Consider the following 26,651-nt stretch of genomic DNA (forward strand, 5'->3'; position numbering starts at 1 on the left):
GAAGAAAAATAAAAAGCAGAAGAAAAACACACAAATGGAATACGAGAATATCTCAACGTTCAGTTTAAATGTTTAAATGTAGTAAGGCGATTATTTAATCCATGGACTTTGTTTCTCTTTATTCTTCATGCTTATGTAAAAAACATTCTTATCCGGGAATTTGTTACTAACGAAAAATATGTAGCAAAAATATTAGGGGAAAAAAGGAGTTTCTCTGGTATGATAACTTAATAAAATTTTGCACCATTTAAGACACTTTCTCATATTCAGAATTAAAAATTTACAGCTTCATATGGAGAAAACGAAATTTACAAAAAGCAGCAATTATAAACTCAGAAATGACGAAGATTTTAATATCGTTTGTTTTACCCAGGACATTTTTGACGCAATTTCCATAAAAGAAAATTAAAAATTAGGGTAATCGATTATGAGATCAATGTAAAAGATCTTTTTTTTTTTAGGAGGTAAGGATAAATGCGCCAACCAACGAGACAATTACGCCAAAGATCGTGGTGAACTTCTCCGCAATTTTAAAGTTTGCTGAATTCATATCTGATTCTGGTGATGCATCCCTCTCCTCGGTCTTTACTGTTTCCTCCTGCAAGCAAGTATTTACGAATGTTTCAGTATATACATATATATATTTCAGTTTCGATTAACAAAAATAAATGTATCGTAATCGTAAGTAAATCATTTCTTTTTTTTTTATTTTAGAGCTAGTAGTGAGATTTAAGAAAAAATAAAAGAATATTAAGTTTGAAATGCTATATAAATCATTAAACTGAAAATTAATTGGTTCATTCGCAATATACAATTCATGTAAAATAAGTATTAAATTTGAAATGAATTAAAATTTATATGAAATAGATATTAGACTTACAACGAATTAAGCATTGAAATTTAAATACTTTACCTTGACATTTAAATCGGCCACATTTTTAACTACTTCGTTCTGCTGAAAAAAAAGGAAGATAATATTAATGTGATAATAAGGCTGGGTGAAATAACTAACTACATAACGATTACGTTATTCATTGATAGGATTACAGAAATGTCGCTTATATAATGTCCACGCGACGCTTTTAATTACATCTAGGACACGGCAATCTCAATTCTATGTCGGAAGAAGTATACTTTTCGTCACTTTAAAGCTAATACGTATCTCTAGAAGAAGCGATTATTAGTTTGCAGTGTTATTCAAATCATCCGAATGAAGATAAGTTGATATATTCGCAATATGCGATTTATGTGAAATAAATATTAAATTTGAAATGAATTAAAATTTATATAAAACGAACATTAGACTTCCAACGAATTAAACATAGAATTGTGAATACTTTACCTTGGTGTTTAAGTCGGCAACATTTTTAACAACCTCGTTCTGCTGAAAAGAAGAAGACAACGTTAATTCAATATTAAGAGTTGATTATAACTTGAGTTATTTTATATAATATTGAGATTATGTTCCACAATAATACGATTGCAGAAATGACGTTTATATAATGCTCATGCGATGTTTCCAATTGTTCTGATTAATAAAAATGACGATTCTAACTTTATGTTTTCGTTTCAAAATCGAATTCGAATTAGGCGAATGGTATAGTTTTCTATTTAAAAAAATTATGTAATGGCCGATAGCAATGATATTAGGATCTATTATCGTATATCGTGAACGATAATAAATGAAAATTAATATAACATTGTGTACGCATGACTCAGATCTAGCAGTGAAAGTGCGTATTTTCCTTTCGCAAACTTATTTAATTCACAGCGTAACATACTGGATAAAGTACTGTTTAGAAGACGAAGTATTGTTTTACCTTAATACTTGGAACTTCAGCTTTGTTGCCGTCATCCTGCAACGAAATGTTTATTTTATTGTACAGTGAATTGCAACATTTGATTACCAATAAATACTCTTACGAATGCATAATTATTATAATTATACATTTATAGCGTATAATGAATTAGCATTTATGGTAATTTATTTAATCCAACAATTGGAAAAGTAGAAATAATTTGCCATCTATATTATTAATACAGCAATGTAACCGATTTACATTACAGCTTGTATTTGATTTATATTTACAAAGACTAAGACCAATCTAACTAATACTGGCTAATCTTCATTAATTTGTAACTTTGTTCTGAATAAAAGGAGCTTGTAACGCCAAATCTAATTAAAAAGAAATCTTTTTAACTCCTAGCTGATATTGTTGAGTTATAGTTACATTATAGTGCTTTGGGTTAGTTAATCTTAATTTATATTTTATGTTTTATACAATATAAATATATAATTGAAATTATATAGAATATCGTAAATGCAAAATAAAATTAAATAATCATTAACATTAAATAATCTAACTCAGACTGTTTTGATCATCTATGATCCAACGATGCCAGGCGTTGAGGTGTTATATAATACTTAATTATAATTAATACATAGCAAATAATTTCAGTGTAAAAATAAAAAAAGGAATATATACTAATATATCTGTGTAATAAAAATAGCCTTAATAGATGGAAAAATTCCTGTTTCATGTTCTATACTAAATTCCCATTTATCATTTTATGATAAGTGGAACATTTACTACGGAATGGCAGTTCAAGAACGTATACTATTACACGATATAACATGTGTTTATCATGCAAATTTATATTGCAAATCAGAGTTTGTTATGAAAAAAGTGTACAAAAAGTTACAAAGCGAATTGCAAAGAGTCCGTTTTCTTTAGGAAAATAATTCTTCGCCATTTAACGATTTTTTTAACTCTGTTTTGTTATATATTAATTACGTCTACATCATAAAAACTACTTATATTATGATAATTAATTATATGACTACGAACTAATTAAACTCCACCGTAGTAATTAATAATTCGTTCGATTTCCAAGTAAACGAGAAAGTTTTTCGCAACTACAAATTAACTCAATATTTACATAAATCACGCTTATTTACAATTATGATTATATTAATTATCGTAGCCTACAAGTACGTGGTTCAACTTTAACTGTGTTCTTTTACTGTTAACGATTGTATTCCATCGACGTCAACCTCGTCCTCGAGGTATACACAGAGATATATACGAGATATAGTTTCAAGTATCAGTCCCTCCGTCATATTACTTTTCCCATTCGCGTATTTTTTCGACACGAATCATATTTGATATTCAGCCGGGAATAATACTAAAAAAGAGCTGGTAATGTGAAACGTGGGTGTTACGGTTAAAATTACCTCGACGGAAATGTTAAGTTAATAAAGTAACAGGTGATATTTCGTATGTTGAATAAAAATTTGATGAGTAAATTAGTTTCCGTGTTATTTATTTCTCCATAGCGTCATGCCACTTAAAAGTTTTATATCCTTGTGTCTATATTATTTCGATTGTCTTCTAATCTAAATATTGTTAAATTATTGTCTTAGTATTATAGCACTTGATACATCTATCTTCCTAGTTTAATACCATACATCGATACCTACGAATTTTTTATGATAAACAGTTTGATATAGCAATTTATACAATTTTTTTGTAGTAGTTCAATTTAGTACAATTGTTTGATCTCCGATCAAAAAATTGAGCGCCATTCACCGATTCGAACGTATCTTTACATACTGTCACATATCGATTGCATACCTGCGGAATGTATGTTAGAAACATTTTTCTGATATATCTTATACCCGGAAAGGTCATGATTAATTTCAGCTTGTGTCAGAATCATGAATTTGAATTACATGTAACAAAATGTCCATACGAAATCGATCCTTTCGTCGAATTCAACATTTGTATTTATATTCTATTATTACGTATATATATTATCCTATGTATTTTATTTTTAAAACATCACTTGACAATTTTTGTTCTCAGTTATAAATTTATTGACGTAAATATGCAATCGTTTTATTTCGTCCGAATAATTTAACGAAGTTAGATGTATGTAGAAACGCATAAAAGAATATTATACACTTAAAATGACCTCTATACTACAGGCAATAGTTTTACAAGATACTTTGAAGATCATATTTCAAATAAGATAATATGATGAGCGAAACTAGAGGTATTTGACAGAAGCACAAAAAGATTTTCTATTTTCCGTGAAAAAGGTATTCTAATTTATTAATCATATTACTAAGTATGTATATAGACATCTAATTTGTCATTGGTTAAATAAAATTTAATTAATCGTTTACATGCTAATTAATTTGTTAAGTTTCGTTTTATTTCATCGAAAAAGCATTGTTTCCGAATATCGAACGAATTCCTATTTTCTGAATTTCATTCACCATTATGGGAATTGTTAATCCCGAAAACAAAAGCGAACGCTATTACTACGACTATCACGATATTCCTATTACTACACTGTTTTCTCAGGTTCAATGTCTAGGTTACTATCGAAGAACGCTATTTATACTCGGAAGTGGTTTGTATCAAGTATTCTTGGACAGTTTGAAACTGTCGTCATACCGGTGAATTCGATTCTAACTTTCAACGAACAGTTCACCTCTGTCTCTATCCTTCATTTATTATTATGCACTATCCTTATCGTTCATTTATGATAAACGGGGTAGTAGTCAATGCTACTAATCATACTACTCGTTATCATATTACAGTGTCATCTGTTTCATTTCCTCAAATATTTGATCCTTTGATTAGTATTCCGACGCTGATTCTAATGCACACTCTAACGTAACAACAAACTAACAACTAAAATTTGTAATATTCTAGTATTTCTTGCATAATTTTGCAACAAATTATTTTTGTCCCAGAAAAGATCAACATTGTCTCACCGATTTTTTAGCAGTGTCTCGAGACGTTCTTCTCAACACGGCCACGTTATGTGGTATAATCTTCAACTGAGCAACAGGAGGCGAGTTAGCATCATGTCGACGATTTCTGCAGCCGGAGTCCTGACATCCATTGGCAATGACATGTTTAACGGCAGTTGGAACGTCCCAAATTGTTATAGCCTCGCGAATCATTTTGGCGGATGGTCCTTGTGCAAAGAATGGTACAGGTTTGCCGTCGTGCGGGCAGGCTCCTATCACCACGAGCAGCGTATCCTGCGATGCCTTTTATCATCATTTTATTAACATTAATCGATGAGAACGAATTTTTGACACGATATAAGGAAGTAAAACGAAACAGAATGATATTAAAATAAAAAAATCTAAGAACAAGTGAAAAAGTTGAGATCGTTGTGAATGTAAGTACTTTGAAAAAAATACTCTTCGTTTAATAGTACACTAACGATATTCCAGTACAAGACGGGAAATCCTTGTATATCGTAATTAATCCTAGCAGCAGCGAAAGCGTTAACGAGTTATCCTTGTTAAGGAAATACCAAATGACTTTCTCAACTCGATACCATTCGCTTATCGCGAAAACAAAAATTATTATAGAAAAGAAAAAAAGAGTTCGTTTTCCCTTTCATATCTTGTATCAAGCATAAATTTTGAACCGCGATAAACATTTTTAAACGAAATTATTACACAAAATATGAGTATTATTTCTACTATTTTTTCGTACATATGTTGTCTCGAGAAAACTGAGCGTACAATTACTTTTCTCATCTATCCTAGATCATCTCTATTTGATAATAGCAACAAATAAGACATACTATATACTTGGAAATTAAATTGCACGAATCAAAAGCATTACAGATTCCTGCAAAATTATTTACTTCGCGCTGTAGAAACTCCAATGCTGAATCGAGCTCGCTGGCAGACAGCGAAGCAACCAATATGAAACCTTTCTCGTTTTCAACTGACTTTAACTCCTCGACCATGTCCACGAAATTGGATCGAAGAAGATGCGATTTGCGAGAGGAAATAGGGTCCTCTGAGGCAGCGACGTTTCTACCGAGAGATTCCAGCAACGACCGAAACAGAACGAGCCTTATTTTGGAGAACATATCGAACACGTTCCACGCAGCTTCATCTATATTGTATATAGCGATTGGAAAATATTTATATTGCAAAATTGATGCTCAGTTACAACATTTTTTTCATACTGTCAGATTGGTGCATATGAGAAAAATTGTTTTTTTGAAATTTGAATTTGACAATTAAATTTTCAACTGATCAAAGAAGAAAAAATTTATTATAAATTGCGCCCACATATTCAAAAGATTCGTATTAGAAGATTTGTAATTGAGATAATAAAAAATATTTAATAAGAAAATAGACTTCCTGAAAACAGGGAATATTAGCAATTTGAAAGATTCACGTGTTACGTTAAACGTTATTAATTATTTTATTAAATGCTGTCTTATATTTATACAATTAAAATACTCACCGTCTTCTCGAGCGTTTTGTGGAGGCATCAAAGGAGGGACTCGATCGATCGGTTTTCCTAAGTCGATAACGTGCCAGTCACCACGAATTTCCGGCTTTGCTTTACGAACTTCCGGTTTCATGTTAATCTCATCAATTTCGTCGAAGTCTCTTGAGAACCCTACCGATTCTTCGAATCCGAACAACGATGGAATAGTGAAGTTCGCGTTGGATAACGTTCCTGTTTACAAAAAAAATGTTGTTACTAGAAAAAGAATATTGTAGAATAACATAAAATATAAAAATATAGACGGATTATTATTTATGCCGAAGACATAAAAGAACTTGTGCGATTTCAAACAAATACGTTGAGAAGCAAAGAGATTATGGTAAAAGGGTGATGTTACTGCAAACTGACTATTTTTGTTGAAATAAAACTTACAAGCGCGTTGAGGATAATCATTGGCTTTTCCTCGTTATATCTATATACAATTATTAATTTACGCGTATAATGTAACACAATATAAATTTACAAAGTACAGCGTTACATAAATTTTGAAGAGCTATACCTGTAGTCATTCCCTTAACATCTCGAGTCCAAAGCAGCAATGTTGCAATGTTTGAACGTAGGAAGTGTTCGCAATCATGTTTCTTGTCCCTATTGCCGGGAATTAGTGCATCGCCCAAAGAGAATCTTGCCTTGTCTGCTTGGATATTGTTACAACTCTAAAATAAATTTCAATTTTTCAGTCAACTCTATCATTAATTTGAACAACACGCTTTTGCTCGCCAATTGTTGTCTTTGGTTTCTTCTATTTCATTGATGTTAAATTGAACATTTGATTTCTGAATTAAACGATGTTCGTAATTGCTAATTAAGACAATTGCTAATAAAAGACAAAATAAATTGACAAGTTTGTAAACTCGCTCACATAATTTTGCTATACTTGATTTTAGCCTTATTTTATCCTATAAAATTCCTCTCATCTCACACATACCCGAAATTTAAGCACGTGATGTGTCCTTGCTTATTTATTTAATTATTTACCGATCTAATTATTAAAATTATATCAACACATCATAACTGACACGAAATTATACCTGAAGCATCCCTTCAACGGAGAACAGACGCGAAGCCTTGAAACTCTTCCAGAAATCTTCCTGATTTTGACCCGGATCAGCGATAATCACGACGATATTCCGTGGAGGAGAACTTGAGATCGTTTCCATAGCCACTGCTTCTTTTACAAAATTAGCGTCCTTGGTTTTCGGGAAACGCGTGTCACTTTCAATATTCTCCATGGCAAAACCGAATCTTTTCTCGCGCGTCGTATCCGCAGGACTCGTTTGGTCGATGGTCCTCGTTGACAACTTTGTGTCCGAAATTTGCAAGCCTTTGTCGGCACCAGTCGCTTCCGTTTTCGTACTAGAGACGTGATCCACCGTAACCTTCTGCTCGGTTTCCAGCGATGATACCACGTTCCAGGTAGTTGGAATATTTGCTAAAAAAGACACGATTTCAGTACAAAGTAGCTGTATGAAATAATTTGGAAATGTAACTTTGCTCCGTAAAATTGGAGAAAGAAAGTCATGTTTGTCGGATGTTTACTATCGACAATGATTATTTTACAGAAGATAAATATTTCGTACGTTACCCGAGCGTTCCGGGTTAAATCCAGAACAAGACAGCGTCATCGACATCGCTGCGCCCAACAAAACCGTCAAGAAATGTTCTTGTAACATTTTGCTTCTTAAAACGAGAGATTTATATTTGATAAAAACAGTAAGTTGTACATATTACATCCGGCAATAAAACTGATTCGTAATACCAAACGTTGAAACTACAAAGCTTGTCATACCTCGCAAAATTTCAGCAGAAAATACCTCCAACTTGAATAAGAAAATGTAAGATGATGTTCAATTCGATGTATTTCAGACTTTCAAAATATGATATAAACCGTATTTTCAGTTGAAAAATCCAGAAACGATGGATATGTCCGTTCGCTTCTAACGAAAGAAAACGTCTATGATCGACGGTTGTAGAATGAACAAAATACGGTGTTCGAGTAAATAAAAGAGTACTGACTTTCGACCAGACGTTTGTTTTTCAGGGCACTGGAAACAGCTCCCCTGCGATTAATAATTTTTCTTACGCTGTTTATTATCATAATTACTATTACGATGATATTGTTATGGATAAATATTTATTGTCATCCCATTTACTTACAACATTCTCCTTCTCCACTGATATTTCTGTTTATTTCTGAAGAAGAAAATTCTCGTAAATAAATTAAAAATGTTTAGACATATCGTATTGAAAATATGTTAAATAACATGTACTTACAAATGTATATAAAATAAACATATTGTTTTGATGAACATTCATAGATTTGAATAAACTGATATCTAAATAATTCAGACTTAATAATGTGGTCAAAACGTAATACATTAGACCATCTTTGCAACTTTTTGATATAATATTTCCAAGTACATGAACATATATGTAATTTACTTAGAATTAATCTTCGCTCCGCTTCCGGCATTGATGTCTCTGAAATTTCTTCTTTAGGCGATGGAACATAATTCACAGGAAAGATATACATATTTCAAATTATTTGAAACAATTCATATTATTATTCGTAGTCTTTTAAAATAATTTCTCTACCATACCATATATATTTTACCATAATATAAAATACAACATGATACTATAAAAATCTTATCCTTTGATCGAGTCACAATTTTTTAAATAAAATATTGAAAGGTGTTGTAAATTACGATACGTAGATTATAATCTTCCAGAAACTCAGTTAAAGTCGTTCTACTTGTGTGAAAGAGATGCGACAAATAAAAGTTCTCATTTTTCTGTGTGCTTCTTGAAGAATACTTCGTCTGAAGGTATTTTAATTAATCATAGCTTTGGTATCACGAGTTTTCTGTGATCACTTGACGTAAATAGTGTCAAGGCTGTTTAAAGTACCTCTATAATAAGCATGTATGAACATCTATAACATACCCTAGATAACTACTCTGAGATTTTCTTCCAGCTTTACAGTTGAAGAGACGACGTATGAAAAACAAGAAAGAAGACAACGTTCGTGTAAATAACGAATAAAGTAAATTAGAATCTTTATCGTGGAAAGTTTCTTCCAAGATGGAAAAAAATCGTATCAAACATCAATATTAAATGAAAATCAACGTGTCAGTCTTAGCAATTGAGAATTACTTTTTTCATCTTCTAAACTGTATCAAATTGTTTAACCAATTGACTTATAAATTCTAAAAAATGATTGAAAATTGCGTTTTGAAACAAAATATAGAGACATAAGAATATCAGAAGTTGCTTTGTTTTTATATTGTACTATGATGCGAAAGAAACGTTTATTAACAAAGATTACAAATATATTTATTAATTATATATATATAAACTTGAAATATAATATAAATTACATTGTATGTACAGACACGACCTAATGAATTTTAAATCAGCTAAATGTAATTTATTGATTGAGCTATGATTGTACCACGTTGCATATTATTTAAAATGCAGGTTGTAAAGCAAATTACTGATGAATGTACTAACATATGTATGTGTACGTAATTGTAGTCTTCCATTATTTAATATGACGTCTTTACATTGAGAACCGTTAAGCAATAACGCGGATAATCTTTATTACATAAAAATATTTCTTCGCAAACGTAGAACAAATACAATAAGTTTGTCTGATTAAAATGTAAAAATATAATTTAATTATTTTATTAAATATTGTTTCTCTCTTACTGTATAAATTTTCTGTTTTTACTGGTACTAGCAGAACTAATTCGATGTAAAAACTTTGTTATTTAGAAAAATAAAAAATTTATGATATAATCGATATTACAATACAATTCGATAGTTTCTGTACAAACTTCATTTTTGTACCTTCTAACATTTTTATATCTGTTATGGATTACGGAAAAATATACAATAGCGAAAGAATATTAATATACCACCTAGACTGGTCATTAAATCATCCACTTTTCATCCAAAACTAATTTTCTTAAACTTCTTTTCCTTAAATATAGATCTAAGAATTATGATGAATTATGATTAACATCTACCATTTATCTCTAATATTTGGATAAATATCGCGTAAATTAAATTACGAGTTGTTAATTTTGGAAACAGAAAGAACATCTGTGTGAAAATTTAAAAGTTAATATAATGTAATAGGAAAAGAAGATAATTTAAATGCAGAATATACTAGTAAAATACCGATACTAAGGCATATAGAATCTTATAAATAATTTCATTGCGCACGTTGTGAAAGACATTTCCTTTATATCGATAAAATAAACAGGGTATTCATAAAGTATTTGAAGTAAAGTATTTGAGTATGAAGCAAAAATTGCTTCAGTATTCTTCATCGAACTATGCTTCCTTTAGGATGTAACATTTCAATCCTTTCAGTTTTATAGTGAAGACGTTGGTACATATTTGTCTAGTAATTTAGTAAACATCTGAAGCGAAGAAAAGAAGAAGAAATATCCAATATATTACAATCATTCCTTCAATTCTCTTCACGAAGATATGAAATCGCATAAAAATCGGTAGCCTATTAATATATCAACTTTTAGGAAAAGAAATTCCTAATCACAATTTTTAGTAGACAAAACAAATTACGTACTATATAAATCTTTAGTTCTCTCCATATAATTTACAAGAACATATAAAATATCCAAAATAAGGTACTCGTCAAAATCCTTAACTGAAGAAACTTTGCTTCTTCTCGTAAAAACTGCATAACATTTTATGAAATTACATAAAAATCAGCAATCTCTACCAGCAAATCAACCTTCAGAGAAATAACTTCCCTAAATTCCAAGGATAAACGGATCAATAAAAATCTTGGAAGCAAAGAAGGGACGTTTCCATTGCAAATCCCAATAATCCGAAGAATTACTGTGGCGTGTTTCAACTTTCGAGAATACGAGTGTTCGAGACTTTCTTATCGGTCACGGCATATTTCTTCCCGTCCTTACTGTAGTTTCCCGAACGGTGGTGGTTGCAGTCGTCGAAATCTGAATAATTGATGCGATTAGGAAGCTCCGTGTCGACGGTACAAGAAACAATATGGCAACGAGCAAGCCGGCAACAAACGTTCTCGGACGTCTGCGCTTCGGTGCCCTGTCGGCGATTGGTCCACGTTTGGTACCCTGCCGACCTGGAGGGGTATCATCGGTACGACAGGTGGCGGATATCCAGGGGGTGGGAAAAAAAGAAAAAACGAAGAGGAACCCCTGGCTTACCGAGCAGTGACGATCCATCGTGCTGTTCGTGTGTCAGTTTTCGTCGATAAACGTGTGCCCCCCGGCTGCACGCACCGCGTTTCTCTCGGCGAACTCGCGAGGAGTTCGCGTTTTCATCGTGGATTTGAATCGCGTAACAACGTACCCGCCTCAAGGTGAGAGAACATCTGAAAGTTAAACATCGATTTGTGAATCGATGTTTTTGGCGAAAAAGTATTTTTCGTTTTCGTCGATGAATCGAGATGTGGTGTAAAGGTTTCCGAGTATCTTTGATAGAAAAAGGTGGCTGGAAATTGTAGAACCGATGTTAGTTCTGTGATTTAATGTTCTTGCTATCGTGATGATATAAAAGGATCGAATCGAGAAGTGATTTGATCGGGATTTTTCGAAACATTTGTTAGCTCTATCGTGAAATCGATGTCATCGGGTCGAGATATAATATGAAGGTTTCTAAATATTCTTGATGGAGGGTGGTTGTATGATTGATGTTAGTTCTGTGATTTGATGTTCTCGCTATCGTGATGATGTCATGGAACTGAATGGAGATGTGATTTGATTTAGATTTACTAAAATATTCATTAGTTCTATTATTGAATTAAATGGACTAAGAATTAAATTTGATTGAAGATTTTTTTAGATATTTGTTAGTTTTTCGAAGAACAAACTTGCTCGTGTAAAAAATAAGGGACGAGATTGGGTAACTTTAATGCTTGATCCGGCATTCGATGTTCTTAGTACAACCATTGCCTGGGATCGAGTTCAAGGATGCTTTAAGGATTCTGATAATATCGATGCATTTTAGCTATCTTCATAAAAAATTACGTAACAATATTTCGAACGTCGAAATAGATTTTCTAAGGAATTAGTAAAGTAATTTTATTATGAAGCTCAAAGTTCCAAAATTACTGACAATCTTTGAAATCATGCAGCAATATCATGAAATTAATGTCTTAAAGCAACTGCCCGTTTTATGCATAACAGTAAAATATTTAAAATCGTTTATGAGCAAGAATCGATGAAACTTGCTGTTGTTTGCATGTATTTTCGAAATCGTATTATTTGTGGTTTATGTAGTTTACGGTGAATCTGCGCGTGGTTTTAGGAAAGTTATTGGCATTACGAAACATAGTCATTTATGGCTACCGTAGTTGTGAGGTAAACTTTTTTACAACTTGTTGAGAGATGGATCTCATGAAATATTGTTTATAGGCATTTCGCTATATTCGCAGCGAATTTCCAACAAATGAAACTCCTTGCAAATTATCCAAACTTATGTTTAATGTTATTTATCTAATTTAAAAACAGAACGTAGGAATATTAGCATATTTGATACTTATCTATATTATTGATACTGATACTGATGTTCGAAATTTCTACAAAATGATCACGTCATTCAAACTTTGTAACAGGCTTTTTACATAATTCTTTGCTTCGAAATCGTTACAAGTTTCTTCAAAATTTTCATTACACTTTCTTCCTTTAAAATACACAAGCAGAAACGTCGAATAAAATTGCAAAGATAAAAAATTCTCTTCGATCAACGTGTCTTTAAACAATTTATATCCACAGGCACAGAAAAAGGTATTCTATATAAAACAAACTTAACCAATATTGGAAGTAGAGTAGATTTGCAATCGAGTAAAATATTAAAATGCTTATTAGAATTGTAGTTAACAAATGTGGAAAGTTTTGGAAGTTGGACGTAGTTTATTGGCGTTTTTATAGCTGAATACGTGTAATTTTTTTAGACAGACTGAATATTTTTTGGAATATAATTTGGAAACATATAACAATATAGAATTTTTATCATTTGCTTGTTCTATCCTTTTAGTATTCAAAGAAGAGTCACAAACTTTGCGCTTCTATTATAGGCTATAACTCCGTAACAGACCACGAAAGTTATCATCAATACGATGACAGATGTGAAATTAAACGCGCAAACGCGCCCATGAATAATGCCTCAAGGGTACAAACCACCATACTCATCAACTATTAAACTATACGTACTTACAAGTCTTGCGTATACTCATTATACGAACATTAAATATAATACGCAATTAATGTGAATTATCATGTTTATCGCTTTACGTTTATATTGGAAAAATAAACAAAGAAATACGTCTCGTTAATGTCATTATCTGCGCGATATATTAGGTTGTCCGAAAAGTGTCTTTCTTCTACAGACACGTCTTTTACAACGATGCATCTTTATACAAACATGAAACCTAATCTATCAAACGTTGCGATTTTTATCTTAATAGAACAAAATGCATCATACGTAATTCGATAAAATAATATAAAAAGCAAAATGTTGTGTATCCATGAGTTCCTTATAAAACGAAAGAAACTTTGCGGACGACCTAATACATATGATTGGATAAAACTTTTAGGAGTGTATGAAAAAGTTTGAATGAATATCTATTACAAATTTAGTACTCGATAACCTTTAAACAACGAACGGAAGTAATGAAGACCTAGAGTACCTGCATTGACTTTACCCTAATGTCTACAATGACAAATGTTTAGAATATTATAGAACATAACTTCCCAATCAATTTACTTCATATGAATTTACATAGTCTCTCATAACTTAATTTTTATACGTGTCTCATCTACAATTTTAAGTAATAAAGATGTGATGATTACCACATAACAAATAAATTCAATTTAATTTTTATAATTCTTTTAGAATGTGTCGTTTTCCTTTGAAACAAAATGTTTCTAAAATATTATGTTTAAATATTTTAAAAAGTCAGCACCATGATTTAATATAGTCAAGTAAGATGGAAATAATGAATTAGAATTAGAGATCCAATGCAATTGAAATTAAAACAAAGTATGCTATACAAAGTATACTACTGATACTAGAAATAATTCTTTCCATATAATATACTTTTGACGGAATATAATTAAGTTCTTCCAAACTTTTTGCTTCAGATGATGAAATTCAAGCAACAGGGGCTAGTCGCGGACTTGATGCCCAACATAAGACTGATGAAAGCTACTGGGCACTTCATGTTCAATTATTATGCCGACAATTCTACGAAAAATATACACAGAATCTTCGCTATTGTACGTAAAATCACATTAACTTAACAAAATCATTTACAGATAACTATTTTATATACATCTAATTAATAATTTATACGCCTCTAATCGTTCTATTGTCAAATCGCTATAAAGAAATCTGTATTCGAGAAGAAGCTTAAAATAATAGAAAAAAATTGAGAAAAATAGAGAAAAAGAAGAAAAAGCAGAAAATCCAAATAAAAAGAAATTAATCAAAACCATGTTACCAAAAGGTGCACCTGGTCCTGATGCTGATGCAGTTTGGGTTCTGTGGTATAAACTTATTCTTTGAGAAGGAGGACGTGGACGATCTTACGGCAAACACAATCACGATGCTGTTCTTCACGCACAGCGTGATCAAGGTCGTTTACTTCGCAGTTAGGAGCAAACTATTCTACAGAACCCTTGGCATTTGGAACAATCCGAATAGCCATCCCCTGTTCGCCGAGAGCAACGCACGTTACCATCAGGTGGCTGTGAGGAAGATGAGAATACTTTTGCTGGCTGTCCTAGCAACCACGATGCTGTCGGCCATTTCTTGGACCAGCATTACGTTCATCGGTGACTCCGTGAAGAAAGTTATCGATCCTATCACGAATGAGACCACCTACGTCGAGGTATCGTAATTATTTGTTTACTTTAATATAGCGCTATTTATTTCTTTGTTAAGAAAGTAAGAAAATTGGTATGGTAACGTTCTCGAATTTTTTCAACGATCGTTTGCTTTGGCGTTTGCAAAAATGATAAACGATAAATAACATTAAAGATTAGTAATTCGTATGGTGTGGGTGTTAGTGATTCAAATAGATGATAAAAAATGACAATGTTAAAATGTTTCATTTAATCTACGATGGCCTACGTTTACCTCTATCTTCCTGTAAATTAACATGGCTATTAACGACCCCCATATACAGCAGAAAAATTTAATTCGAAAGAAGAGAAGATTAATTTCAAAATGTTAATTGTAAACATATTCTTTCGTCCAGATACCAAGATTGATGTTGCGTTCTTGGTACCCGTACAATGCCAGCCACGGGATGGCTCACATCTTGACGTTGATATTCCAATTTTACTGGCTGGTGTTTTGCATGGCAGACGCAAATCTTCTGGATGTACTCTTTTGCTCGTGGCTCCTCTTTGCTTGCGAACAAATTCAACATCTGAAGAACATTATGAAGCCTTTGATGGAATTCAGTGCCACGCTGGACACTGTCGTGCCAAACAGCGGAGAACTGTTTAAAGTAAGCTGAAATTTCATCTATCAAATATGACATAATCTCTACTTACGTTAAATAGAATTTTTTATTATCCATATAATTTTTGTTGTCAAATTTATATAATGTAAATATTTGTACAATGAAACTTAAAGATTCGTAAAAACTGGAGCTGATTAATTTGATTTTTGAGAGGCTCGTGTCCCGATCGCAGCTTCTAATGTACATTTGTTTGCTATTCAGTCTGGCAGTGCAGAACAGCCGAGAGATCATGACCCACTACCACCAACCACGCCAACAGCACCGGGCGAGAATATGTTAGACATGGATCTTCGGGGAATATACAGCAACAGAACAGATTTTACGGCCACCTTTCGACCAACTGCTGGAATGACTTTCAACGGGGGTGTGGGACCAAATGGATTGACAAAGAAACAAGAAATGCTAGTCCGCAGTGCCATCAAATACTGGGTTGAGAGGCACAAACATATTGTAAGGTAAGTACATCATATTTTCTTCAGCGTGTAATGCTTTGCAGAGTATATTTGATTTTTATCATCTTTATGTTCATATGTATTATTTATAGGTGTCGTATTTATTTTACTTGTTTTGTAATAAAATTTCCTTATATATGTGACATCTTTTAAATTACATATATACATAATACTGATGGAATTTACATATAGTTTATATAATAATCGTTGCACTTTCGTATTTTGCCGAAAATATACGCGAAAAGAATTAAAACTAGTCTTCAATCCATGTTATAATAAACAACATATTCTCTGGAAACGCCACAGAATCCACTATATTTAATCGCTGATCGCAAGGATCGTTCGTGTAACAAAGACTACGTTGAACGCTTAAATGGAAAAAACTCTACCGAAGAACAGATATTTTGTAAAAATTGGACCACACAGTTTAGAATTCGATGATTTAACTGAGAACTTCCAAAGTAACAATTAATTGTAACTTTACACGTATAAGAATTATGAATTTCTTTAGCCATAGGAAATAATTTTCCCATTTATTAGAAATCGTATTTTTATTATCATCAAATTCTGTTATACGGGGAAAAGGGAGTTTGTCATCGAGAAATAATCTACAATCATTGACAATGGCAAATTCCGAAACAATAGACCCATTTCTGGCGGTTGAAAATAAAATTTCCACGGTGAAGTTAAATTGCAGCACGTCGCAATTTCAAAGTTCGTCAACGTCTTGACTACTCCGGTATAACCCAGTTTCCCATTTCGATTCTCATCTCGACTTCGTTTCTACACGGAAACGTAATCTACGTCGACAATGAGAGAACCTTTCACATTCGCGATCCTAACAATGAGAGACTTCCATTAGGATAATAATCCCCGTGCCAGGTGAATAAGTAAATTCGCGCGATTTCGTTACCATCTACACTTTTCAACCGGTGTCAGCTTGCTAAATTTTTCCATTAAACCGTTTCTCGTGAAAAGCGATGAAAATAGCTCAACGTTTAATCAACATTAAAAAAAAGAGTTAGAAGGTTTATTCCGTTTGAAATTCCTTGGAATTTTTTAACAAAAGCGATTCAGTAAGAATAAAATAGTTATAGATGTTGCTATGGGACGAGTTTTAGGTTCCTGTAACGTTCAAATTCATTTATTATCGAAATATGCAGTGAAAATCTTTGTTTAAAGTTCGTAAAGGACGAACGATGAAAAATTCTTTACGTAGACTTTATGGAGGCGGCTTTTTAATTAAGGAAGTGATTTCAAATTAACGAAGACTCTTCGCATAATGTTTGGAATTGCATTACTTATTCAACGACAATGGGAAGAATTAAATTGCATAGCGTAATCCTAATTGACCGAAAGTTTCGGAATAAATTACCATTACTTGTTAAATTTTGATGGGAACTTGTACTGAAATAAAAAGGCAATGAGACAAAGCTGTTGAATAAATATAATTTATAATAGAATTTAGAATTTTGACTGATTTTTGAACGAGTTCTAAATTAAATATTAAAAACAGTTATTAGCCATTCATGGACAAGAAAAAGTGAAATACGTACACGGTTGAAATGTATTATGTTCAATCAAATCTACAATAAATTATATTAAAATAGTAGCGTTTTCAGTAAATCGAGAAGTCAGGCAGAAGATAAAAAGGAAGATATTTTTGAAATAGTATGTACATGAGTTTTGCGTTAGAAAATTAAAAAAGAAATTTTATTATTTTTTAAAATAAAAAAAATTAACAAAGAGAAATATAAAAAGAAAAATTAAAAAAGAAACGCATTGTTGAAAAATTCTATCTATTTCGAATTTAAATTAGCGTACGTCCAGGTTCGGAATTTTCAAACGTATGTTTCGCATCTACTCTACCCTCAGTAAATAATTCAGAAAAGGCAAAGAAATTTTCCCCCAGTTGTATGTGCGAATGTAAAATCAATATTCTGTTTACTCGAGGTTTTATATTGACTGGAGCAATCTTAGTTGGAAACAAATACACTCGTTATACATGGAACGCGTTTATTCATCGGCAAACAAAGGTGTACTTTTTAATAAAAGTGTTTCCTATTGCTTTTGAAATTCAGTAGAATGTATACGTTTCGATTTTAATTTGGAAAAAGGTATGAGGCAAAAAAGGATCGAAATTCAAGCAATGTTCGCATTGCGTTAGTTTCGTACGACAATAAAATGATATAGTTAATCGAACGTATAATTCGAATGTTCTGTAGAACAATTCGCTCTTCAACAGCCGGATAATTTCTTCCATTCGTTTAATTTGACGTGTGAAGAAGTTTTAGTGGCCAACTAAATTTGATCACATTGCTTAAACTCGTAATTTCTTTAACGTCGTGACTTATTACGAACATAAATTTTTATATAAATTTTCCTACTTTTTGTACTGAATTCTAAAGCTTGAGACTCTTTTACGAAGAAAAATGATATCTTGCATATTTAACGTATAATGAAAAATGAACTGGAAATTATTTTTTACGATGAATTATCCATTTTAATTTGCATGATCTTACCCCATCAGACATGCAGCACTTTATGGGACATACGCTTTATTATTTTATTTATTATTTTCAGTGGTAGTTTGAAATTCATTGAAATTCAGTGGTAGTGTCTTCTTTCAACAAACGTTTTTCTCTTTTCCTTTATTATATTCTTTGTTACTACAACTTTCTATTTTGATCATATTTTCATATATATTTTCACAGTTATTATTTCTATATGTTTTGACGATATGTTCTATATGTTTTGAATCAAACGACTTCCAAATGGTCGAAAACAAAATAAGTAAAGAGTTAGCAAAAAGATTGAAGAGATCCATCTGAATAGATAGAACTATTGACGACTAAAGAACGAAGCATATGCCAAAAAGATCAAATTGAAGGGAACACGAAGAAATATGAAAGGAGAAAAATAGGTGTCTGTCCATAAAAAGTAAATAAAATCTCAAAAAAAGCGCCGCCGTAAATTTCTAAAATTCCTAAAAAAAATTATACAAATTAGTCAAATTTTGGGAGTTCAAATAATAGTGTTAAAATAATAAATAACGAATCTGTGAAATCAAGGAACAAGAGTCTTAATTAATTACAAGAAGCTTCGTATTGCCAGTCGAAACCCAGAAAAAATATCGCGTACAAGAAGGAAACGTGTTTCCGGGTTCTTAGTATGCGGCAAACTTTGAAAACGAAGAAGAAACGTGAAACGACGGTCGCGCCGCATCCAAGAAAATTTTCAAAGAAGACGAAGGAACGGAACTACGTTCTATGTATATAGGTTGTTCGACGGTACAGAAACAGAGGGGATGCGTGTATTCCCACGGTGGTGAAGTATTTATTCTAAGAGAGCGCGATATTGACCGCAACTGGGGACGTAGCAAGCGGACTGGACAATTTATTGGACAATTCAGGGGTTGTACGTTGGTCGCGTTCACGTGTGCACCAGTATACGTGTCTGACACGTGTGTGTACACGTTTCGTTGCTCGACGGTGCACAGAATGCAGAATGTGTTCGATGTTTGCCCTTCGACCGCCACGCGAATCCTTGCTCTGCTTTGTTACAGAAAAATACACGAAAACCTGTTGCCTACGTCTGATATTTCGATGCATTAGCCTGATCAATTACTGTCCCTTTTATACGTTAATGCTCGAAAGCGATTTTGCTTGTTGGTTGCCTTTTTCAGGGACTTTTTAAAGCGAAGCGGAAGTGGACTTTTTCGCTTCTGCAGCATGGAAACATTTTTAGTGAAATTTATAATGAAAGGAATATTAAGGTCACGCGAGAAAGATATAATAAGTCTATTTTTACATGACTTGTCATTTGATGTAAAATTCGTAGGTTTGGGCGAAAAGATGCCACATAAAAAAGATATCTTACTTTTTAAAAATAAATCTAAGAAGTTTTGTACAGACTAAGATTTTTAATGTTAAATTAAATAAATTTAACGTTAAATTTAATGTTAATGTTTAATGCTAAAATATTCAAGAATAGATTAAGCAGTATACTTTCAATTTCTAAATCAAATAAAATAAAAAAAGGAAACAGTTTAAACAATAGAAAGCTAGTTGACAGTATTTTATAAAAGTTTTATTAAAGACAATATTTATATTAAATTTGAAAGTTGTTTCCCCTATAAAAGGCAGAAAGTATGTCTTATAATAATAATATATATGTCTTATAATAATTCATATTAATATTACGTTAAAGAAACGGAGACATCGAATACCATAGGGGATAGATAACTACACTAAAGTAGAAAGGATCTTGTTTTTCATTTTTTTCAAAGAACTTTCCTTCGGACAGCAAGGCGGTATAAATAATTGTAAGAAAGTGACAGGTAAGGTACTTAAGCGGAAGATTAAAGGATTCTTCGTGGAAAGAAATTAAGGGTGGATGAAGGATTTCTCCGTTAAATTGGAAATTTCCAAGGAAATCAAGTAAAACAATGCAAAAAGGAAAGAATCGTTTCTTCGTCAATTTCAAGTTTGATAGAAGTTTTGATGAAAGTAAATGAGCACGGATAAATATAAAGTAGACGGAAAATGGACAAGCTAAGAAACAAATACGAGAAAGAATGAATCCAATAAGAAATATACGAATCGAAGAACCGTCAAACACCTTATTCTTCCCCTTTAAAGCACTTGAAAGTATTGATCATTCAACTTGGATACAGCTAACTTGACGATACGTTGGTGAAATGCATTATTTAAACAGCAAAGGGGAGATGTGGAATCAAGGAGAAAAGAAAAAAAGGAAGAATAATAAAGAAGACGAAAGAGAAAAAGAGCGAGAGAGAGAGAGAGAGAGATAGAGAGACAAGTTGTCCAATCATAAACTCTAACCAACTGGTTAAATGCATTCATCCAGTGAACTAGGTCGAATTAAAACTTTGTTGTATGGTAGTCACGGGCTTACGAACAGATTGGGTTTGGTACATTTCAAGGGTCTTAGCTCTTTTAGCATTTAACGAGGACTACAAGCGTACAATGTATGCAAACAAACACTGAAATGTAATATAAAAATGATAATAATGCAAAGTTCATTTAAACAAATTTGGCAATTAATACAGTTTATTATTTGGCGGAATTTAACATCTACATTACGTTTACAGTATATTTATGTAGTTAATAATTTTAATAATATTATGTAATTGGATATTCAAAAACTTAGAAATAAATTCCCTGCTTTTTGGAAGGTAGAAGTTATTACAAAAAATTATATTGTATATTATTATGGAAAATTCCGTATCGTTATAGAAGGAAATGACAATTTTATATTTATCATGCAAATGGATAGATCTGTTTATTATTCAAATTGCTTTAACATTGTTATTATTTTCTAGACTCGTAACCGCAATTGGAGACGCTTATGGTGTTGCTCTGCTGTTACATATGTTAATTACCACCATCACATTAACTTTACTTGCCTACCAAGCAACAAAGGTAATATGAAGAGTTTAACAGAAATACTTTTAACTTTTCTCCGCATAAAACAGCATAAATAGCGTAAATATAAAATACAATAAAATATAGCGTGAAATTAGAGGAGTCTATTTATAAAAAGAGGAAAAAATATTCAGCGAACCTGCCTCCATTTCCAATAATAAAAGAGATAAAACTTTGATTTATCTTTCAGATAAATGCAGTGGATACATACGCAGCTTCGGTAATAGGTTACTTGTTATACTCCCTAGGGCAGGTCTTCATGCTGTGCATATTTGGAAACCGTCTCATCGAAGAGGTACATATAATTATCCGTATAAATATTAATCGACTATGTATCCCAGCACAAAACGATGCAAATTTTAATCGAGTCCCGATTTCTCGAGTTTCCAACGTACTTTTACGAAAAATAATAACAAATTTACGTGGAATCGTTCGTATCACGTGTTACGAATTTGGAATTCTAGAATTTTCGAGACATACATATATTAAAATTAATAAAAAATATCAAATCATTTTCATGATACGTATGTTACGAGTTCGATCATATTTCTGCGTAGGTCGTACATTTCGAAATAATTCTAATTACGAGCAAATTAAACATTGTTCGTATTCGTATATCGTATATTTATTATATTTCCCTTTATTTTATTTTCCAAATGATTTCCATTCGATACCGTGATTCTAAAATATCGTAAATCAAGTTTTAATGAGTTATCAATAGATTGCGGACGTTTATGCATTTACGTGAAATTTCAATATATAGAAAAGTAAAAGATGTTTACGATATACGAAGATACAAATTGCGCACAGTGAAATACCACTGTTGTGATATTTACACGACGAAACGAATCTCTCTATAAGTTTCGTTCCTTTAGTGTCGTGAAGTATGAATATACATAAATATCAACAATCTAGTCATCGATATTAAGAAAAGCCATATTTCGCATCTACCTACATTTTTTGTATTATACACAGAGTTCATCAGTGATGGAAGCCGCTTACTCTTGTCATTGGTACGATGGATCAGAAGAGGCCAAAACTTTCGTGCAAATCGTCTGCCAGCAGTGCCAAAAAGCGATGTCGATTTCAGGGGCGAAGTTCTTCACCGTCTCTTTGGATCTCTTTGCCTCGGTAATATAAATATCAACTTTACTTAAATTTCTCCCGACATCAATTTTCTCACTCGTCCACGTTGAACAATACATTTTAATTCGGAGTAAGAACCTCGCAGTAAAATTCAGTTTGAACTAACTTTGACAATTTTAACTTCTGAAAAGGTTTGAGTTCAGTTTAAACTCGGTCGAATATTTTGCTTGTAAGGTTTCATTAAATAAAAACAACTAATTCTTCAGGTGCTGGGAGCTATGGTCACCTACTTCATGGTGTTGGTGCAACTGAAGTGAACGCACGAGATTATCTATTTTATGATGGAACGTAGAAACTGGAATGTTGGAGAAAATGGATTATTAAAATTATCAGGCAAGAGTCTTGTTCTCCGTCTTTTAGAGTACTATTTTCTATCGGATTTTCGTATAGATGAATTCAGCTGGAAACTGTGACTAAACGACAATGTAGGATTATAAACTTCAGTAAAGAGTATCCTTCGTCTCTACTCAATTTTCAGGTGTTAGGGAAACCCGATGCCTCGTAATCGTATATCAGCCATACTTATTTATGTTCTCGTGGAAAACGAAAATTGTTTAAATACGAAAGATATTCATAGTATATAAGATAAATATAAAACGCAGCTATAATAATTATCATCCAATAATATTACATATATATTGATCGAAAGTAATAGAAAAAGAACTCGGCCACGAGAGAAATACGAAATACTTGATCGCATTGTTCCAACGTTCTAATTAGAAGACTAGAAAATATTATTTGATGGAATTCGAATGAAAGAAAAAATTGAAGAAGAACGAGAATACGCGAAATATATATATACATAGAATGTAATAATTATTTATACCATTCGTCATCATTAATTCTTCTATTTCTTAAACTAACATCTAATATGATTTTAATTACACTACATTTTAATAAGCATTTTCTAATTTTTAAATTCTTACAATTTGTACAGTGCCTTAACAATACACATTATTCAAATTTCAACAAAGAAAAACAAAGATTGTTAAAAAATTTACGCCTGAAAGAATAATTCGCTCAGCTAAGAAAAATGAAGAATATAAACTTTTGAGAAATTAACGCGAGTTTTTGGTATTTTTATATAACGTAAATATAATACATATATATATGTATTTATGTAATTTCTGTTTAGTAACTTTATCTTTCCTTTTAAAGTGGGTGAACATATTTACAATCTTGTTTGGTATTTCAAAAGGATTAATTCTTGATCAATGAAGATGCAAGAAGGAAAATATTAAAAAAAAAACATATTTTTTACCAATGTTAGTACGTAATTTTAAGATGGAAACTAAAACATAATACCTATAAGCAATGATCAAATTAGTCTTAAGTTGCACTCAATGCCTAAGAAAGACATCGAACGGGAAATATTACGCTGATAATAATCTTGTACAATATACTATAATGTAACTGCGAGAGTATATTTTACTGACAAACGATAACGATGCAAGAAACAAAAGTTACTTATTGCTAGTATAATTCTGTATGGTACAAACGAATTTTTGTACAAACATAAAAAATATACTATCCGTGTCAAACGATAATTAAAATTTGCATCTTCATTTTCTGAAGTAAATTTATGAAAATAACAAAATAATTTTATTGACGTGTAAATAGGCACATTAATACTATGAGTAATACAATGAATTTATTATCTCTTATGTTGCAAATTATTTCTGATATAGCAATTCTTTTGAGATATACATATAGTAGCTGTTATTTAGTTTTAAACATTGCATCTTCAAATTATCACATTTGTTGAAATCTGTTAAAAGTTCTTGTGAAAATATATAATTACAATTTGTGAATTGTTTAAAGTTATCAATTTGTTTATTGAATATAAAAAGATGTACTCAGCGATATACCAAAAAAATAGTGTTTTGAATATTTCGAATATTTCAAATATTACAAAGAAATATATCTTTTTATAACACTAAAAGATATTTTAAAATCGTCCGATCTTTTTGATGTTATATTTATAGTATAAAAAAAAAGGAATAAGTATATTATAAATTTACTGATAATAATAATAAATGACAGGGATAAATGCTACTTTGCTCTTTATAGAATTTAAAATGTCATCCACTGGTGCACGGCACTTCCTCTGCCGTTAATTTATAAATACACGAACTTTCTAGCACAAATTTTTCATATTTCACAACAACTAAATGAAACATAATTTTTTCTAGATCTACAGCGTAGGTAATTTATGAGAAATGTGTAATAATTTTACGATAATTTTAATATAACGATAGATTATAAATAAATATTATTGTATACAATTTTGACGTAAATTCTGTTCTAGTCGTAGATACGTAATAATTATTTCCACATGTAACATTAAGCAGTAGCAAAGCAATGTTATCGAATGCATTTAATATGAACGTTAATACTGTAATCATATTGTGAATTGAATCGTCAGTATTATAAATGATTTCTCTCTAATTAAAGCTACAATATATTTGTCTTATACAAAATGTTCTACACGCTCGATTCATTCCTTCAAAAGAATCCTATAATTTCTTTCGAAAACTTTCGATATGTAAACCATTTATTTTCACATTTGCATGCAATGCAAATCTATTATTTCCAAATTTCTGCCTTTAAAGAAATTTATTTCTTACGTAAACTTTCCATACATTTCCAACGTTCAAATGTGAATCTTTTTCTCATCGTTCTGCCGTATGAAATCTTCTTTGTTTCTTATTTCCGATTCTCTTCGCAAAATATCAATTTTTCATTCTGAAATCCGAAGTCTGAATATTTCATTTTCAAAACTTCACCGTCCAATCTATTTCCGAAGATCAGAGGAAGCGTATCTATATCCATTTGACTGTTTGTAAACTGTTTCTTTTCATACTTCCATATAAAATATTTTTCTACAAAATTGTATTTTTTATTTTCATCTCTCTTCTTTAAATCTCAATTCTTCGTCAGCAAACCTCCGTCTCAAGCTTGAATCTTTCATTTTCAAGACATCGCCGTCAAATCTCCTTTCGAAAATCAGAAGGAGCGTATTTATTCCCATTTGACTCTCTCGCCACGTTTCTCAAATGCAATTCGTCTCTGTCCGGGAAGGTAATGAACTTACCGCGAATATGATTTACGAAAGGAAAGGTAACGCTGTGGGAAAATAGGATTCCTGGGCGAGTGTAGATAGTCACGTTAGAAGCGTGCATGAAATTTTCTATCGACTTTGCAATCACGTCCATTCGGGATCGACCTTGGTAAATTTCAAATCATACAATCAAACTAAAAATATATCATGACAATGGTTAAGAGAGGTAAACTGCGACCACCTGAGACGAGTTAATCTCCCGAGTACAAGTTTGTTCTTCCAAAATAACCAGAAGTGATTATTATCGAGAACTATAGAATATTTGTTTTTCTACTATGTAAAAGAATAATTATTTTACTTTAATTTTGTATATTTGTACATTTTCATATTAATTTTAAAATAAGGCTTAATTTTAAATTAAGGCTTAAATCACCGAATCATGCAATTGTTACCAACAAATTCTGGAAATTCTGTAATATTAAAAATCATGATGTGTATGAAAATAAAAAGTGAGCAGCAAGAAGAGAATAATATGTAATTTAAAGGTATTTAAAACTTTGAAGAAATAAATTCATAAAGCTGCGTGATTATTCAAAAAGTCTACAAACATTGTATTATTTTATTAATTACATATTTCCCCCTTGAAAATAAAAAGCATCT

The 26,651-nt window shown here is 31.6% G+C and overlaps 2 protein-coding genes across 2 annotated transcripts; one reads left to right on the top strand and one right to left on the bottom strand.

Moving 5' to 3' along the window:
* Positions 1-456: 456 nt before the first annotated feature.
* LOC117205514 lies at positions 457-8,063 on the bottom strand. The gene is made up of 10 exons (XM_033443978.1): positions 7,927-8,063; positions 7,373-7,773; positions 6,841-6,997; positions 6,294-6,512; positions 5,680-5,936; positions 4,787-5,068; positions 1,821-1,856; positions 1,343-1,384; positions 914-952; positions 457-598 (listed from the first exon to the last, which is right to left on the bottom strand). Exons 1-10 carry the CDS (start codon positions 8,012-8,014, stop codon positions 458-460), a joined length of 1,662 nt encoding a protein of 553 aa, XP_033299869.1. The 5' UTR covers positions 8,015-8,063; the 3' UTR covers position 457.
* A 3,496-nt stretch (positions 8,064-11,559) lies between these two features.
* Positions 11,560-23,269, top strand: LOC117205510 (odorant receptor coreceptor). The gene is made up of 9 exons (XM_033443972.1): positions 11,560-11,715; positions 14,498-14,632; positions 14,863-15,246; positions 15,616-15,870; positions 16,087-16,340; positions 21,682-21,781; positions 21,975-22,079; positions 22,760-22,915; positions 23,137-23,269. Exons 2-9 carry the CDS (start codon positions 14,498-14,500, stop codon positions 23,185-23,187), a joined length of 1,440 nt encoding a protein of 479 aa, XP_033299863.1. The 5' UTR covers positions 11,560-11,715; the 3' UTR covers positions 23,188-23,269.
* The last annotated feature ends 3,382 nt before the right edge of the window (positions 23,270-26,651 follow it).

Source organism: Bombus bifarius, unplaced genomic scaffold, assembly GCF_011952205.1.
Source record: "Bombus bifarius isolate JDL3187 unplaced genomic scaffold, Bbif_JDL3187 scf7180000007991, whole genome shotgun sequence".
NCBI lineage: Eukaryota > Metazoa > Arthropoda > Insecta > Hymenoptera > Apidae > Bombus > Bombus bifarius.

Coding starts and splice junctions, on each gene's coding strand:
- LOC117205510 (XM_033443972.1), top strand. CDS start 14,498: ATGATGAAATTCAAGCAACAGGGGCTAGTCGCGGACTTGATGCCCAAC. Junction 16,341..21,681: donor AGGCACAAACATATTGTAAG/GTAAGTACATCA, acceptor ATTATTTTCTAG/ACTCGTAACCGCAATTGGAG. Junction 22,080..22,759: donor GAAACCGTCTCATCGAAGAG/GTACATATAATT, acceptor TATTATACACAG/AGTTCATCAGTGATGGAAGC.
- LOC117205514 (XM_033443978.1), bottom strand. CDS start 8,014: ATGTTACAAGAACATTTCTTGACGGTTTTGTTGGGCGCAGCGATGTCG. Junction 6,513..6,840: donor TGTTAAGGGAATGACTACAG/GTATAGCTCTTC, acceptor TTTTGTAAACAG/GAACGTTATCCAACGCGAAC. Junction 5,937..6,293: donor ACAAAACGCTCGAGAAGACG/GTGAGTATTTTA, acceptor TATACAATATAG/ATGAAGCTGCGTGGAACGTG.